Consider the following 17,669-nt stretch of genomic DNA (forward strand, 5'->3'; position numbering starts at 1 on the left):
TAAGGGATGAGAGGGAATCGACTAGTGAAAGAAATGTAGAGACTGAGGGAGTGCAACATAGAGACCACCAAGCCAAAGCAGCAGGGACAGAAGAGAGCTGTTCAGACTTAGGGGATAAGGACACTGGTCCTAAACAGTTAAAGCTGACTCAATACCCTCATACTCAGTTTGGCACACAAAAAAGACAACAGTGGTCCAAAAGTTTCAGATGGCTGGAATACTCAGTTAGACAAAATGCTGCTTTCTGCTTTCCTTGTAGGGTCTTTGGCAAAAATGTCAGAAAGGATGCACTTGTTAATGATCAAATTTCAAAAACATGAAACAACACAGTCACATAAGGACAGTATGGTTTGTTGGAACAACTACAAAGCAAACCTGTCAAAAGGTAATGTTGTAGAGCAGATAGAGGCAGCAAGTGCCACTGAAATCAGTGAAAGAAGGGAGTACCTAGAGCGTATTTTGGCAGTAACCTGCTTCTTGGGGAAGCAAGGCATAGCATTCAGAGGTCATGATGAAGCGGATGAGAGTCACAACAAAGGCAATTTCCTAGAGTCCATGCCACTTTTGGCCAAATTTGATCCCTTCTTGCAGTGTTACACAGCCCCTTCAAACACCACATACCTCTCATCTGATAGCCAAAATGAGATGATAGAGTGCTGTTCACAAGAACTAACAGAAAATATCATCAGTGAGATAAAGGGAGCCAATATGTATGCCATTATGGCTGATGAGGCCAGGGATGGAAAGACAGAACAGTTGGCACTCTGTGTTAGGTACGTATCTGTTGAGGGTGCTGTCAAAGAAAGGTTCCTAGCCCTTACAGAGGTGTCACAGTTTAATGCTACTTCGATAACAGCTGCAATTGAAAATCAGTTGGTAAAGAAGGGAATTCATCAGTTGAAATGTGTGGCACAGACCTACGATGGGGCAGCTGTCATGAGTGGGGATGTTGGGGGTGTACAAGCCCATTTAAAAAAAAAAGCACCCTGACAAAGCACCAAGACAAAAATAATGGATATGTTGTTGAGTCAACTTGTGGGGCAGGCAGTGAAACCTATGGCTCCTCAGAGTCTGAAGATCTCAAGAGGAAACTTTTGTTTCCTTGTCTGGACCGATTGATCTGTTAACTTGAGAGGCGTTTTTCTGGTGTGAATGAGGAGGTACTCAATGGAATTCAGGCATGCAGTCCAACCTCAGGCCACTTCTTGTCTGAGCCACATCTGACAGCACTGGCTCTGCATTACCATATTGAACTTAAGTCAGAGGAAGTGATAATTGCAAAAAACTTTCTGAAAAAATCTTGCCTTGACAATACGAGCTAGCAGCTGTACATGTGAGCGGTCTTTTAGTGCCTTGCGTCGGCTCCATACATGGCTCAGGAGGACCACAGGCCAAAGCAGACTCCAGCACCTAGCTGTGATGTCCATTGAGAAGGAGTTGCTTGAAAGAATTGAACACCAAAGGGTCATTGACAGGTTTGCCACCCTCAAAGTTCGGCGACATAGATTAACTCTCCCAAAGTAGAGTGTACAGTATTACCTGCATACATGGAAGAGCCAAATGGGGATTCAGGGGAAGTACTATCAAAGATTTCCCTCTCTTTCTTTTTTTATATCTTTAATTTCTAAGTATTTTCAAGACCTGGGTAAAGTAGATTTTTTTTACTTTTTGGGTTTACCTTCTTTTTTTTGTTCTTGATGTGAAGCTTGTTTTATGAAAGTTCAGACAGGTGTGCAACCAAGTAGATTAGAGATGGCCATTTGTAAATAATTTGCAGACTTACATGACTTACATTTTGTTGTCCAAGTACCTGTTACTTTGTTCAATGACAATAAAGTTGAATCTAATCTAATGACTGTTGATACAGAAGGAGGCACATGGAGTTAACGGTCAGTAAAACCAGCTGAATGAAGAGGGTTTTGTGTTTGTTACAGGCGGCTGTGTGAACTGTCACAATAAAGCTGGTTTTCTGGAAAGGGCTCCAAAAAAAGAAAAAAATCTTTTGAGTTAGTTGAACCAATGTTAAAATGATAAAGTTATTTTTCAATAGACATATTTTTTTTTTTTGTGAGAAAAAAGGGTGGGTGGTGTGGTAGTGGGGCTCATTGAGTGCTCAGCACCCCTAAAGCTCTGACCCTAGAATCGCCCCTGGTTTGAACGAAACCAAAAAAATCGATGGTGTGAATAAAACCATCAAACCCTGGTGCGGACCAACAGTCGGGCTGAGACCCAGCCGGAGAGTATTCTCGGTTCGCTTCCAAACGAACGCCTCGGTCCGATCCAGTGCTCAAAATCATACGCCTCTTTTGACGTAACAGTCACCCGCTCAGCTGTGCGCCTTATGGAAATTAGTGTTTGATGAGCGCCACGGTAACTCCGAGATTAATGTCGGACTGTAAGTTGGAAATTAGTCGTGATTCAATATGGGGCAAAGAGGAGACGTCTGATATCCAATAGACATTCCGTCTCCTCTTTGCTCCATGTTGAGCCACGACTAATTTTAACCCGAATGTCACGGCAGCAGGTAAAAAGTATGCTGGAAACACACATACAAATTCCAATGCATTTAATACATTCTGAGTCAGGATGAGGGAGAAGGACTTCGACCGGTCTGCAGATCAATGTAGGCCTATATCACGCTGTATAACCATGTTTGATTACTAGCGCTTCCCCCCACCCCCCTTTTTTTTTATTTAACGCTTTACCCCACCCCAGACCTTTTTGTCCAATGATTAAACGATCTTTGCACATATGTGGGTTTGTTGTCATTTCTGCGAAAATTGCAATGTGAAAAGGAACCGCACCAAACCAAAAAGAATATCATTTTATTTTGGTCCGGACCAAAGAGAGCGAACTAAAGGACTTTCCTGGTGTGAATACGCCCTTACTTTCCTGGCGTGATTACGCCCTTAAATTACCATATTAATTTTGGATATGTCACCCAAATTACCATATTCATTTTGGATGTGTCATCACCAAAATGACCATATTCATTTTTTATAGGTCATCAAATTACCATATTAATTTTATATAAGTATGTACATTATTAATGATACACAATGACATTTGGAATTGTGTAAGTTGATTTAACAATGTGTTTCTAGAGTGGCCACTCTAATACAAAGGTTTCATCTTAAACCTTTAGAGAAATTTGTATAAGGTCGTTGTTGTCCAGACGTTTTATCTTGTTCCCATCAGCTACGGAACTTTCTGCCCAAAACGCGTTAAAATTAAATTTCATATTGTTCGAATCATTATCTAGCTGAAACAATAACTCATTAACCCTTCCACACCTAACCCTAACCCTAACCCTAACCTGTAAACCTTACCATAACCCTCCATAACTGGGTTGATTGGCTAGCAGAAAAACCCAGTCAGCTGGCCTAGGTCCAGAGAGGGGGAGCTGGACTAGGTCAAGCTCCGCCCATCTGGCTGAGCCCCACTTGGTTTTAGCGGAGTCGTAGTCTAATACCAGTACCGGAAGACTTGCGCTAGGTGAACACGGCATTGACCTTACATTGGTTGCTGAGATTCAGAACTACTAAAGATGCTTGCCTCAAGTTTTAGGGACTGCAAGGTAAGTTTTGTAGCAAATCGGGTAAAATGGCATGTGTGCAGATAACTTTTGAAACGAAACCCAACATTCAACATCATTGGACTAACGTGTACAACTTCAGAACGAAACATAACTATAAAGAACGGGCAGTATTTGGATTCATATACTGTGTATAATACTGCATAGAGCTAAGCAGATAGGAAATCGAGATAGGATCAGAAACTCTATGTGGGCTCATCAAGGTAAAGAAGTATTTCCTCTGCAACTGGAAACGACCCGACAAAATGAAAAAAATAATTAGTCAAATTAAGAAATTACTAAAATTCCTCCTTTTTCCCATGTAGGCTATGCATAGACCAGTGGTTCGCAAACTATGGTAACCTACGCGTACCACTGGTACCACTTTCGATTAAAAACAATACTATCAAAATACTAGTAGGCTACGATGGAAATACATTTACCAGGAGATCATTTCACTTGATGTGTGTGTATGTGTATGTATTTCCTTGTCTCTGTTCTAGTTCTACGACTTTGTACAGCTGACAACAGCTACAAATAAATAATATTATTTTTATTTTATTTTTGCTCTTATTGAACGGTCGATTATTAAACCAAGACGATTTATGATGAGGTGCAGTTCTAGACGCCGAGCAGCATGCATGCGCGTTATTGATTGATGTTGGAGAAAGTTTGTACTTTACCCATGGTTGTATAATAACAGTGCTTTACAAGGCTGGTTATCACCTGCCTTGGGTAACAGCGAGGTAGAATGCCAACAATCCGCACGGTTGCCTTATATAGGTTGTTTACTGGATGAGACAAATGTCTAAATCCAAAACAATCGTTTGTGTGTGTGTGTGTGTGTGTGTGTGTGTGTGTGTGTGTGTGTGTGTGTGTGTGTGTGTGTGTGTGTGTGTGTGTGTGTGTGTGTGTGTGTGTGTGTGTGTGTGTGTGTGTGTGTGTGTGTGTGCTTGTTTATCCTGTGTGGCTTCATTACCCAATGAAGACTCACCAAGCCAAAGGGTCTAAACAGTCTGACTGTCACACTCCAAAAATAATTCATAATGTAACATAATAACCATCCAGGATACATCATATTTAATATGGCCGAGGCCTACGGTCGACTCTATGTGTCATAATTTCAGTCTCCGAATAAACAGTGAACTTTATATTTTGGAATTCAAACGTTGAGCAAATCATTGGCACAAACAGAAAAAAAAAAAAAAATGCTTTTACAAGTGGTAGTCTATTTTCTAGAGTCCACACACACACACACACACACACACACACACACACACACACACACACACACACACACACACACACACACACACACACACACACACACACACACACACACACACACACACACACACACACATACATGCACCCAGAGACCCCCCTCTTAATGTGACCCCCCAGTATTTGTTTGAACAATCCCTCTGTAATAAACGATAATGACACACACATGGGGCTAGACATCCACCAGAAATCGCAATAGACCTAGTCCTGTATTTTTCTTACAGCGGAATTCTTTGTGCAAAAGGATAATCTCTGACCATCTCTGTTGGGACAGGCATGGAAGGATGAGGGTCTTCCATTGACAACAAGCAGCAATGAAGCCTGCAAAATGTATGACGCAATACTCTCTCAGGTATCCGATCTCCTTTCAGCCACTCATACCTCTGACACACACACACACACACACATTCACAGTTAATCAATGTCATTCTGTATCCAGTATGTGACCTGGCGTAATGATGAAACTTTGGGCGGAATATCAGGCTGCATGACTGCAATTAAGGAAGCCGATCCAAATTTTGGTATGTATAAATGCGTTGCAACATAATGCAAAAATAATCTGCAGGGTAAATTAATTCCTGGTGTCATTCCCTGTTTAAATCATCATCAGTCCACAGATGACTGGCCCGGAGACCTGACCCGGGACCGGGTCTGTTTGAGTAATCGGTTCTCTAACAACGGACCCTTTCCCCTGCAGTCATGGGCCATGTGATGACCAACGGTCTTGAGCTGGTGGGGACAGACAGCTCTATCAGGCTCAACCAACGCCTGGCCAGTGCCGTGAAGACCACGATGGAGCTGGCCGCAGCTCAGGACATCACGCCCCGGGAGAAGCTCCACGCCCAGGCTGTGGAGCACCTCTCCGTCGGGTAGGAACATGGCTAGGCTGTGAAGTTGGATGGTCGAATAAACGTGGTTCCACTTGTGATTTTTAGTTAATGCTGTTGGCAACACAATGCCAAACTAGCAGGAATCATTTTGAACATCTTCAGATGAGAGACAATGCTGATATTGTTCAATCTAGAGCGTTTGTATTGTGCGCTGATACTTATGGAGAGGCCTTATATAATATTTTAGTAAATAAAGCATGGAATGGCAAGGATGATTAAATGTCTTGCGCGGAAACAAATACTTTGTGTATTGCTGACACAATTATTCTGAACGCACAAACTATGTGTGTCTCTCTCTCTCTCTGTGTGTGGGAATGGTTTGGTGGATGTAACAATTACAATTTGGGGTGTTGAAATTGAAATGGGACTGCAGCAAAAAGTATTTTAATGCAGGAACAATAAGGGGTGATGCTAGGAAGGCATCATTAACATACTGATTATCTTCAATGGCCATATTTAATTAGGAAAGCAGCCTCAGCAATTGGCAAATAGCGACTACAGTTAACACAGTTAGCATAAGAAGAATATAGATTTGGAATTAAATGTACAATACACTTATGCTAGGTTATCTTACTTACAAATGATACACACAATAGATGGCCAAACATCCGTTGTGCGGTATATCTAGCCCTGGGTCACATAGTGAGGTCGACTGCATATAGTCCAAACAGTTGCCCTTATCTCAGTTGTTAACTGGGTGAAACAAACATCTAAATCCAAAATAAAGCAATTTTTCCATTCTTGACTGCCGTACAAACATAGTGGTGCAACATGGCAGGGTCTGTAGAACGTAACGTTCTTATGAATAATATATAACATTTCGGCCAAGCACGGTCCGCTATGACCCCAAATTCTACACACTGCACCTTTTAAACACATCAAACATCTCCTATGCCTTTGCTCATTTTTTGAGATTGTGCCAACCGTAGCTGGGTGCATACCTGGAACCCGTAAGCGCTTAATGAGCTTTGTGTAAACATCTTCGTTCTTGAACAATGGAGGGACTTAAAGGCCGTCGCTTTCTCCTTACAGGAACTTTCCTAAAGCATGTAGTGTATGGGAAAGTATTCTGGTGGAGCACCCCACGGACCTGCTGGCCCTGAAGTTTGCTCATGACGGCTACTTCTTCATGGGTGCCCAGGTTCAGTTGAGAGACTCTGTGGCCCGGGTCCTGCCTCACTGGAAGCCACACATCCCTCTGTACAGGTATTCACTCACCTGAGGCTATCTACGCCCAAGTGCTTCAAACGGGTGACGTAAATACAATGTCATCAGGTTATACGATGATGTCCAATTATTTAGAAGGCTGTAGTCCGATAGCACTACCGCCGCAGGACTTACGTGGACTTATTTGTTTGTCTTGACATGCCCTGCTTATAGAGGTTAACATCTATGACCAATTGTTGCTATAATAAGTTAATCATGTATGTGTATTGGCAAGGAGTCGCAAATGATGTAATCATGTATTGACACCAAATCCAATTCACACCTGGAAGACGGTGCTCAGTATGATGGAAAAGTCTGCAGGGAGACAAGGGGTGTGAGATGAAGCTCCTGCAGGTCGATTGTAATGTAATCATCATATTGACTAGTTAAAAATGAAAGCACGGCGCTGTTCATTCATTCACTCTCATTCGCTCAATCAACATTGTGTTGCCTTAGGGCCGTGGCGGCCGGAAAAAATCGATATGCCCCCTAATTACCACAGAGTGAGCTCTCATGATGTCAGAAATTGAGGCGACGCATTGAGATTTCCGGTGCATAGTGTGTAATGCGATTGGGTTTCCTCTGTTTGTTAGCTACCTGAAAGGCCTGTACTCCTTCGGGTTGCTGGAGACTCATTTCTATGACGAAGCAGAGAAAGTTGCCAAAGAGGTAATCACTGTCCTCTTCATTAAATCCAATGTTTCCATCCCCACTTCGTTTCCCCCCATTATCATGTTAATTAAAAACATTAAATCGACTTCCTTCATGTAAGCTGTGCAGCATTAGCTTTAGCACTTGCTAACTTCCCTCTAGTGTACATTTCAAAAGTAGCAGATACTAAAAACTCTATTTTCAGCAAGCTGCACACTACAATATCTTTTGTATAATTTCTAGTTATTTTCAGAAGAGCGTCTGCTAAACGACTTAATGCAAATGTGCTTGATCAGGGTCTGGAGATGACGAGGAACGACGCTTGGTGTGTCCACTCTATGGCCCACATTCATGAGATGAAGGGCGAGGTCGACAAGGGGCTCAAGTTCCTGGAGACCACCGAGACGGACTGGCAGGTGTGTTCCCCGCCCTTTCCTTCGTCCATCGCTTCCTTCTAATACTTCCTACTCCCCAGCCCCGTGCTGAATAATATATCCTCCACATGGAGAAGATTTAATAACATCTTGTGTCAGGAATGTTTCCAAAGTGTACTTGTGTGTCGAAAAGTTATTCATCAGAGATATTTATTTGCTTATTTGTCCAGGGATGCGACATGCTGGCCTGTCATAACTACTGGCACTGGGCGTTGTACTATATCGAGAAGGTAATAAATATAATGAGTTTGCTCAGTCAAGCGAATAGATTGCACTCAAATGCATTGCAGGGTCTCTTGCTGATTGGCCCGGTGTCCCATTAGTCAGTCGAAAGGTACGGCGGATTGTCACTAATAGATCCAAACAAGCTATCTTAAAGGGGTGTGCCATGTATTTTATTGCGGCTAATTCCGATTTATTTATCGTTTCTGTATTTCTCTCCTCATAGGGAGACTATGAAGCTGCACTGAGAGTGTTTGATAATAAGGTCAGTTATTCTTTATATTTTCTTTTTCTGTCTATGCACCTCTTTTTGCTCCACACCCATATCAACATCAACTTTGCTACAGATAAGAAATAAATGCTTAATGGTGTTTTTCTTTTTTCCTTGGTAAATGCCAAAATGTGTGTTTTTTTTGTATACGTACATCGTGTGTCGTTTGTGGTTGGAGGCTCACATGGCCTTTTTCTACATGGAAGGTGAAAAAAAGCCTTAAATCTACTGGAAGCATGTTGGACAAGGTGGACGCCTGCTCTCTGCTCTACAGACTGCAGATGGAGGGTGAGTCCCAATCTGTTAAACCTGGTAATCATCTGTTAACCAGGTGTAACTGGTTACACCTGGTTAAACAGTCCACCTTAAGACGTCCTGTTGACCCTGGTTGTCATGGTGTCTGGTGCAGGTGTGTGTGTGAAGGACCGATGGCGTGAGGTGGTCCAGACCACGCTGTCTCACACTGACGACCACGTGACGGTGTTCAACGACGTCCACTTCCTCATGGCATCTCTTGGGGCCAAGGAGGGCGACGCCTCCCAGCGGCTGCTGGATGGGCTCCGCGACCTGGCCCAGTAAGCTCTGCTCCATCATCTCTCCTCCCTTCCCCACCGCAAAACCAGCCCCCACCCCAACCACCACCACCACCCTTTACATAACTGGCCTTCTTTCTGCCTCCGCGCTGTAGACAGGAACGAGTGCTGGCGCGTGATGGATTAAGGCAAAAAAATCGTCCTGGATTCAGAGCTGCGTTCTGTCTCCCCCCCCCTACCGTGTCTGAACGGCGGCCGTTGTGCTCGCAGCCGCCGCTGGCCCATGTTGGTGTGCGTCTTGGTGCCTAAAATGTGTTCTGACACACTGACCACAGCCTGTCCGCCCCAGCTGTCCTGTTCCGTTCCCCACGGCGACAAGACTCTGAGAGAAAAGCTTGTTCTGTTATGTAATGTTAAGGAAGGGGCAGGGCACTGGGGGGCAGGGCACGGGGGGGGGGCGGCGCTTCCAGGGAGTAGGATGTTTTCACAGTCATCAGGTAATGGGGGATTCCTGAAAATGGACTGCAGGGGCTCTGCATTCATTGAATGGTTTGTGTGCTAATAATACATTATATTTCTTATTCTATCATATGCATAATATACCATGTTTTACTGTGGTAGCGTTCGATGTGGTGAAACTGTTTTATATAATCCACATTTAGCTCTAATTTCACTTTACATATCCTTCTTTGCAGCCTTGGGATAGAGGCATCTTTGAATAGGGATAATCCTAAATGGCTTTCCAAGGCTGAATATTCAGCGTAATGCCAGAGATTCCATGCATCATCCTGCCTCTGTCACTGTCCTCTTTCAGTGCCTTATTACGTGTGCCACGGTGTGATTCTCCTATCCTGACAAGCATACAGACACCTTTTCTACTTTCTTTTTACTTACATTTTAGTTCTCTGAAACCTAAGAAAGAGGGTCCTGAACAGCGGGTGTAACTGAAAAACTAATAAGACATTTCGGTCATTGTTATATAAATTAAGGGATATTTCTTGCATAATAACAGCACATTACAATTTCAGAAACTATCATTAGCTGGCCAATGTTCTGCGAGCTACATAACCCTGTTACCCTGTTAAGTAATAAGGTACCCTCAGTTAACAAGATAGCAAGAATAAGAATTCTCCTACAAAATACAAACAATAAATAATTTTCAAAAGTTATTTATTTAGTACTTCTGCATTGACAAGGTGATACTAGCTCAAACATGTTTTGGAATTTCCTGGCTAATCTTGCATCTCTATGGAAAAAAACAACAAGATTTAGCTCCCAGAGCATTCTATTCTGGGTGGTTCATAGAGTGTGGCTGACGCTACTCAGTTGTAATATGTTTGGAATGTGTTCCCATCCATTGCTATGAATTTGCCTTTTTGCTGGAGTAGTAAGGTTGTTTTCAGCAATTAGTCAAAGCAAAATATATGGTCAAACCCATAGTGTTTCCATTTTATTGCGGAGGCAAACCACTGCATCTTGCAATCTTCTCCGGTAACCAGACACCTAGTCGTGGATTATCCCTTGCATGCGAAAACGATAAATTGTGTATAAAGCTTTGTTTATCCTATAATAAGCATCTAGCAGAGACTACACAGTACATATGTTTAAACAACATTGCTCCTGTGCTGAAACTAAACCTAATTCTGTTGATGCTGTCCCCCCCTCCACAGAAACCCAGGGGACAGTTACCATCACCAGCTCTCCATGAAGCTGGGCGTCCCCATGTGCCAGGCCATGGTGGAGTATGACCAGGGCAACTACAGCCGCGCCGTGGAGCTGCTGCAGCCCATACGCTACCGCCTGAATGAAATAGGCGGCAGTGATGCACAGGTGAGGCGAAAGGCCAGGAGAACGAGCGGGATGGGTGTGTGTAGACTGAACCGCAGTCTGGGTTGTGCTAAGGCATATTCTTTGTATTTGCGACCATTGAAATCGATTGTCCCGGTGCAGTCACCAGGTATTGTATGTTGAGGGGATTCTATTCCCCCTAAGTGTACACACAGCTTACAAAACATATACAGTGCTCAAGGGAAAGGGACTTGCCTTGTTTTGTTAATCTTCTCATGGAATTGTTTACTGTGGCTGCAGCGGGACGTGTTCAACCTGCTGCTCATTCAGGCAGCCATGAAGTCCAGCGACAAGCACCACAACAAACTGGCCAGGTAATGACTCAAGCTCCATCTGCAATAGTTCCTCCTTTTAGATTCATGCACATAGTGACACTTATCAGCGGCACGGTTTGTTTATAAGAGGCTGTCGAATATATAGGAAGCTTAAAGAGTCGTTGTTAATTTGCATACACACACACACACACACACACATACACACGCACAGATAAAAAAGGGCTTGCGCTCAAACTCATACCCATTCCCTTTCATGTTGTATTCTCACATCGTGTCCACATAACCCCCATCGTCTCTCTGTAGTATTATTATATTTTATCCATCATTGAATGACATGTGCTTTTTTTTTTGTTCTTCCATCCGGAAGGCCTCACAGGGGAAGGACTGAAGATGTCCATTGATCTCTGTGTACTCTCCCTCTCTTGCAGGTGCCTGCTGATGGAACGAGATGCTCAGAGAGATAACTCCCCACTCACCACTCGTCTGATCCAGAGATCCCATGCACTTCACGGCTAGGATGCAACGCACATTCCCATCCCCATCCCAGCGCTCCTTTCAAAAGGCATCTACATTCCCTCGTATTAATTGCTATGAAGGAAGTAAACAAGGAAACACTGATGTTGCCAGTGAACCCTATCATCATGCTTTTTCTCTCTTTGTTTTTTTTACTTCTATGATCATGAACATTGTAGTTTGTGTGGCACATTTCACATACAACGTCTGTCATTGTAACATTCAACGTCTGTCATTGTCGGCTCTCTGGCCTCTGTTTAGGCAGAGTCCTAATGTTGGGAATTGGTATCATATAACCAGGAAGGAGGCGAAATCAATTTAAATGTAACTAGATACAAAATACTCACACATCCTCACAAAATGTATCCAAATGAAATAAATCAATCATTGTTTGAGCAAATATAAAATGAATAAATGATCAATGTATTCATACAATCAATGCATACAATAATAATGTATCATTAAATTATAATTATTCGAGGAGTTTGTGTTGTTCAATTGTGCCTACAGTACAGGCTCCACTGTTATTTGCAAATATTATTTGGCAATAACAGTGGAACCTGTATGCCCAATTAAACAACACAAACACTCTGTATATCTGCGTTAATTATGTTGCTTGAAAAACAACATTGCAGATCGTGTTTATGTTCAACAGCAAAGGGACACAATGCCAATCCTACCCTGCGCACAGCGGGCAGTAACTGCTCTTCCTCTCTCATCCCCATCACCTGCCTCTTTCTTTTTATCTCATTCTCCTCAAAGCTGAGCTTTGATTGAAAGCTTCTGTTCATTTTCTTCTGTGTCAGTGACTAAAGTAAACAGGGGGCAAATTGATTTTTAAATGCGAATGTCGCCGTCCGCAGACTGAATAATCGTATAATGAAAATGCACATTTATATGGGTACCTAATTTTAACATGAATTTCCCACCTTTACACACACAGAACTGTAAGGAAAGCATGGTCCATCTTCAGGAAAGCAGCGGTCAATCTACCATTGGATGAAATTAATATTAATTCAGTGAAACTATTTAGCCGGCATCATGATGGACGGTCACCTTTTAAAGCAATGCGACTGCACAGGAGCTATTCCTCGGATAATGTCTGGGGAAGAATTACAGGTAGTCCACTCACTGCTAAAATTCTGAAGTTACTTCATCTGTATCAAGCATTGTATTGATTGAGCTACCTGTCCAATTTGTGGACATAATCAAGGAACTAGCTCCGTCATGAGTAATGATGACATCAAGATCATCCACTCCGCCTACTCACACACAAGATCCTTCATGCAGTCCATCCACCTACCCACGCACAAAATCATCAGAGGTATGCATCCCTATCCAGGAGTTGTTGAGCTTGTGCTCAATGGGATATGCTCTGTTTGCTAATAGTCCAATAGGAAGAGGAGGTCCCCTGTAGCTTTAAAGATAAAGTAAGGAAAACTATTAAAGTCTTGCCTCCCAAACATAATGGTATTTCACTGAACAAGTTATGATGAGTGATAACCAACAAAACTATTGAATTATGAATCATACCCATACAAGTTAAATGTTTTCTCATATCATTTTCAATTACAACTTTCAAGTGGATTGAGATGGTAATTTGGATCATTCAACATGTCACAGTGGCGTAATTTACCTCTGCTACTGTTTGAAAAGTTGAAAGTGCTCCGACATTGCCAATATAATCTGCGTCTTGACAAGGGTCCAGTCCGTTTTGCATATTCGTCAAATTAGAAAAAAATATAGCTACTTCAACCCATGTCTTTAGGTAAACCTAAGGTAAGTGGTATTTCTGTAATCCATAATACTACCATCCAAAGAGGTTGTTCTCTTAAGGGTTAAAGCTGTTATATAGAGTAAGATGATGAGTAAACCACGTTTTCAGAGTAAATTAATTCCCAGTGTCATTCTCTATTTAATCATAATCAGTACACAGGTCACAGGTTAAAGGCGAGCCTAGATTCCTTTGATCATATATGTTTTTGCAATTGGCCCTTAAAACTGACCCTGTCCAGGAGTCATGGGCCATGTAAGCACTGGGCTGAAGCTGGAGAGAACGGGTAAGACCATCAGACCAACTAGGCCTACTGTTGTCTGAGAATCTAGAGCCTCCCAAGACACTCTTAGACAAGTGGACACGCTTTTGAAGAAATTACTGAATCCTGACACTATCCAGACACAATTTTTCTCAACATACAATCATCGGCCGGATCCAATCGTGTTCATAAAAAAGAACTTACTTGAAAATAAATATCAATTTTGTATTGTGCATGAAGCTCTCTGCATGTGTCACTGAGTTTACACTGGGCCGCCTGGCTAACCCAGCTGCTCAGCCTCACTGGCAATGTGTGTCTCGGCAAGCCTGGCCAAATGGCTCCCCAGCTCACCGCCACATGGCCTTTTCCAGCTTGACTTGGTACCAGCCTCCCTCCCTCATACTCCCATAATAAAACGTTAGTGTTGAAGAGAACCCAGACTGACATACTAGACGAGCATTGAGTCTATTTTTTATGACAGTTTGGCCATGGGATGCAAAGCTATACACGCAAAGTGCATCTACAAGCATCTTGAAAGGGCAAGGCCTACCACAAGAACATATAGAACCAAGAGAGAAAGCCCCGGAGGAATTGTAAAACAAATAGCCATGCAGGCTGCAGGGGCGAGGAGGCACATGAGAAGTATTGGCCCTCAAGTGGGACTGCAGAAAATGTATTTGAATTAGAAAACAATAGAGGGTGATGCTAGGAAGGCTTTATTAATTAAGCATCAACAATGTTAAAATCAATAGGTTTGTTATACAGTTAACATAAGATGCACCAAGATTTACAATTCAATATCATACAATTAACTTGCAAATTGCAATTATATTACTTATTCTGCACGACCAGTAATATGCTAATAGACTCTACCTAAAGACGTTTGTTTGATTCCTAGAATACTAATTTCTAATATTTAGGCTTTCGATTTTTGGTTAAAGGCAGGGCTACTGTGGTATCTCCCGGGGGCATGGATCACCTGCTGGTTCCTTGGCTTCACCCACTGGTTGAACTCGGCCCTCATGCTGTATGCAGCTCTTTTTGGTTGGCAGACGGTGCAGGCCTGACTGCTGGGCGTGGCTGAAGGGGAGGTCACACTAACATACTAGCCAAATATTTATCTGCCCTGCAATAAATCCTAGCAGGATATTCTACAGGAAGAAAATAATGGTCTATCAACTGTTCATCGCACTAAATATTAACAGTTGAAGACCCCTTTCTACACCTACTGCATGTGTTTGAAATTAAATTAAATTTGTATAACACAGGAAAAGTCTGACTGCAACACAGAATTGTTCTCACATTTATAGAAACACCTCACACATTTCAAACTCTTATTTTCTGAGATTGTGCCATAGATGGGGTGCATACAGGAAAACCATGTGTGTGTGCAAATAAGTGCTTATATGCCCACACAGCTGCTCAGGTACAACCCAGCTCGCTCACTGAATAACTAGAGGTAAAACGTGACCATGTGCTTAATAAAATGGCTGCCATAATACAATGTCAATAGGTTATACGATTATTTCAGATTATATATCAGGTTGCATATTGCTAAAGCATGACCACAATGTATTGTTGACATGGTATTCTTAGAGATGTTAAATGCTGTTCGCAATTTATGGTACCATAAATTAATCCTGTTTCAGGCAGACAACTTTTGGAAGTACCTTTTGTATTAGCAGCCGGGAGTCCGGGACAATACTTTGTATTATGGTGGTGTGGTTCTGTTTAGGGAAACTACCTTCAAACAACAACTCTGAACAAACATAGTTGCCATGACAGACTTACTGATAGCTTAACCAAGGTTTAAGTCAAATTAATTGGTCAGATTTAACATGCATTGGATATAAGGGTTATACCACATTATAATGTTCATAACCTAGCAGCTTTATCTTCACATATAGTGCCAGGGTTTCAGGACACATGCTGCGCTATGTTAGTAATCAATCAACGTCACATACTGCCCAGCCATCAGCAGGTTTCCGAAAATGTAGGCTTAACGAGCCATCAGCGCGGTTCAGTTGAGCGTGCGGCTTTGCTCTGAAACTTTTTCCTGGGATATACTGATCGCGTCCTGTGGACTCTCTCCGGTTCTTGAAGCTCAATATATGAATCGGCAAAGAGTTATGTATTATGTAGAATTGAGCGCACCTTATGTAGAATAAAGCACACCTGATGGTGTTCAATGTGATGTACAAGCCAGCGGGGATACGAAGGGTGTGGACATGCACCTCCAGCAGATCGATTGTAATGTCATCATCAAATTGACTCGCTTTAAATAAAAGCACAGCTATCATCACTCATCCACTCTCATCCGCTCAATCAGCGTTGTGTTGCCTTAGGCAACGTCGACCCAAAAATAATACATCGATACACCTCTGTGCCATAAATTGTGGAGGCGCATTTGAATCTCATAAACATTGTGTTACACGATTATATTTTGTGTTCGTGTTTGTTCTAAGCAACCTGTTGCAGACTAATTACTGTGCCTGAGCAGAGAATGTTTCCCTTAAATTTTTCTGTAATTAGTTGACATTTACCTTATCTCTGGATGAAATAATGAATTCTAAAGTAATTAATTTGCGGTTGAGGTTGCAAAATGGGCCGCTCACTCGCACTACTTTGGTTGGAACATTCATTGTGCCGTTGTTATTCTGGTGGGTCCATTACTGTCAGTCAGCATTAGAAAAGTTAGGTCGAGTCAATTAGAAGTGGTAAGAAGCACATCTAAACTGGGGAATAATGGCCAAGGCCTGATGAGATGACAAACTTGAATCATTTATTAAATTGCCATTGTTTTCATTTAGTCCACTTTGTCTCTTTTCCCTGCATTTGCCAGCGCTTCTGACCCCTAAAGTTTTTGCGTCCAGTTTTGACCTCTTTTTTAAACTTTTGTTTAAAATAACTTTTGTTTTCTTTGTAGTCACTACTGGTCGTCAGCCTTGAATGTTCTCTGCCTCAATTGTAAATGGATTTTACTGAAAGTGTCTGCTAACGGACTAGATGGAAAGGTGTCTCATCTCTCCCCTCCCAAGAGTCTGGCGAGGAGGATCGAAGCTTGGTGTGTACAATAATTGTTTATGATAAATAATCTGCCCTCGAAAGTTATTTCTTGACCATTTGGTGTGTACAATATTGTGTATAGATCAAGTATTGTACAGTGTATACTATGTATATATATTATATACAGGTTCACCTTCTCCACTATGTGCCCACGTTCATGAGATGAAGGTCAAGGTGGAGAAGTTTCCTGGAGAGTCTCTGGAGACCACAGAGACGGACTGGCAAGTGTATTCACCACCCTTTCCTTTGTCTATCACTTCCTTCTTCTAATACTTCCTATGCCTCACCTCCTCGCCGAATAGATCCTCATGATGACACAATTAAACAACAATTTGTCAGGGAGGTCTCCAAAGTGTCCCTGTGTTTGGAAAAATTATTCATCAGATATATTTATTTGCTTATTTGTCCAGGGATGTGACATGCTGGCCTGTCATAACTGCTGGCACTGGGCGTTGTACTTTATGAAGAAGGCAATAAATATAATGAGTTTGTTCAGTCAAGCAAACATCTTGCAGTCAATTGCATGGCAGGGTCTATTTCGGATTGGCCCGTTGTGCCATTAGTCAGTTTAAAGAGACAGCATACATTTATAACAGATTCAACTTATTTTAAAGTGACGTGCCGTGTATGTTATTGCTGATTAATCCCTTGTTTCTTTCTTTCTCTCTCTTAACAGGGAGACTATATGAATCTGCACTAAGAACAGGGTAGCAAGGCCAATAGCGGTATAGTTTCAACTCCAAACGCCTGGGGTATCACCGTTCTCTTGTCTAAAGAATGAACGCGGCTGCCAATCTAACGGCCGCATGAAGACTTGTGCAAGCATGCCCTGCATGTGTGTGGGTCAAGTGCATGTTAAAAGTGCA

At 42.3% G+C, this 17,669-nt stretch overlaps 1 protein-coding gene across 1 annotated transcript; it reads left to right on the top strand.

The window, feature by feature from the left end:
* The first annotated feature begins 3,459 nt into the window (after positions 1-3,459).
* On the top strand, positions 3,460-12,176 carry ttc38 (tetratricopeptide repeat domain 38). The gene is made up of 14 exons (XM_056599393.1): positions 3,460-3,577; positions 5,133-5,210; positions 5,298-5,379; positions 5,556-5,727; positions 6,781-6,954; positions 7,548-7,623; positions 7,902-8,021; positions 8,210-8,269; positions 8,488-8,526; positions 8,739-8,820; positions 8,942-9,107; positions 10,736-10,895; positions 11,154-11,227; positions 11,617-12,176. Exons 1-14 carry the CDS (start codon positions 3,548-3,550, stop codon positions 11,702-11,704), a joined length of 1,401 nt encoding a protein of 466 aa, XP_056455368.1. The 5' UTR covers positions 3,460-3,547; the 3' UTR covers positions 11,705-12,176.
* The last annotated feature ends 5,493 nt before the right edge of the window (positions 12,177-17,669 follow it).

This window comes from Gadus chalcogrammus, chromosome 9, assembly GCF_026213295.1.
Source record: "Gadus chalcogrammus isolate NIFS_2021 chromosome 9, NIFS_Gcha_1.0, whole genome shotgun sequence".
Classification (NCBI taxonomy): Eukaryota; Metazoa; Chordata; class Actinopteri; order Gadiformes; family Gadidae; genus Gadus; species Gadus chalcogrammus.

Coding starts and splice junctions, on each gene's coding strand:
- ttc38 (XM_056599393.1), top strand. CDS start 3,548: ATGCTTGCCTCAAGTTTTAGGGACTGCAAG. Junction 7,624..7,901: donor CAGAGAAAGTTGCCAAAGAG/GTAATCACTGTC, acceptor GTGCTTGATCAG/GGTCTGGAGATGACGAGGAA. Junction 9,108..10,735: donor GGGCTCCGCGACCTGGCCCA/GTAAGCTCTGCT, acceptor CCCCCTCCACAG/AAACCCAGGGGACAGTTACC.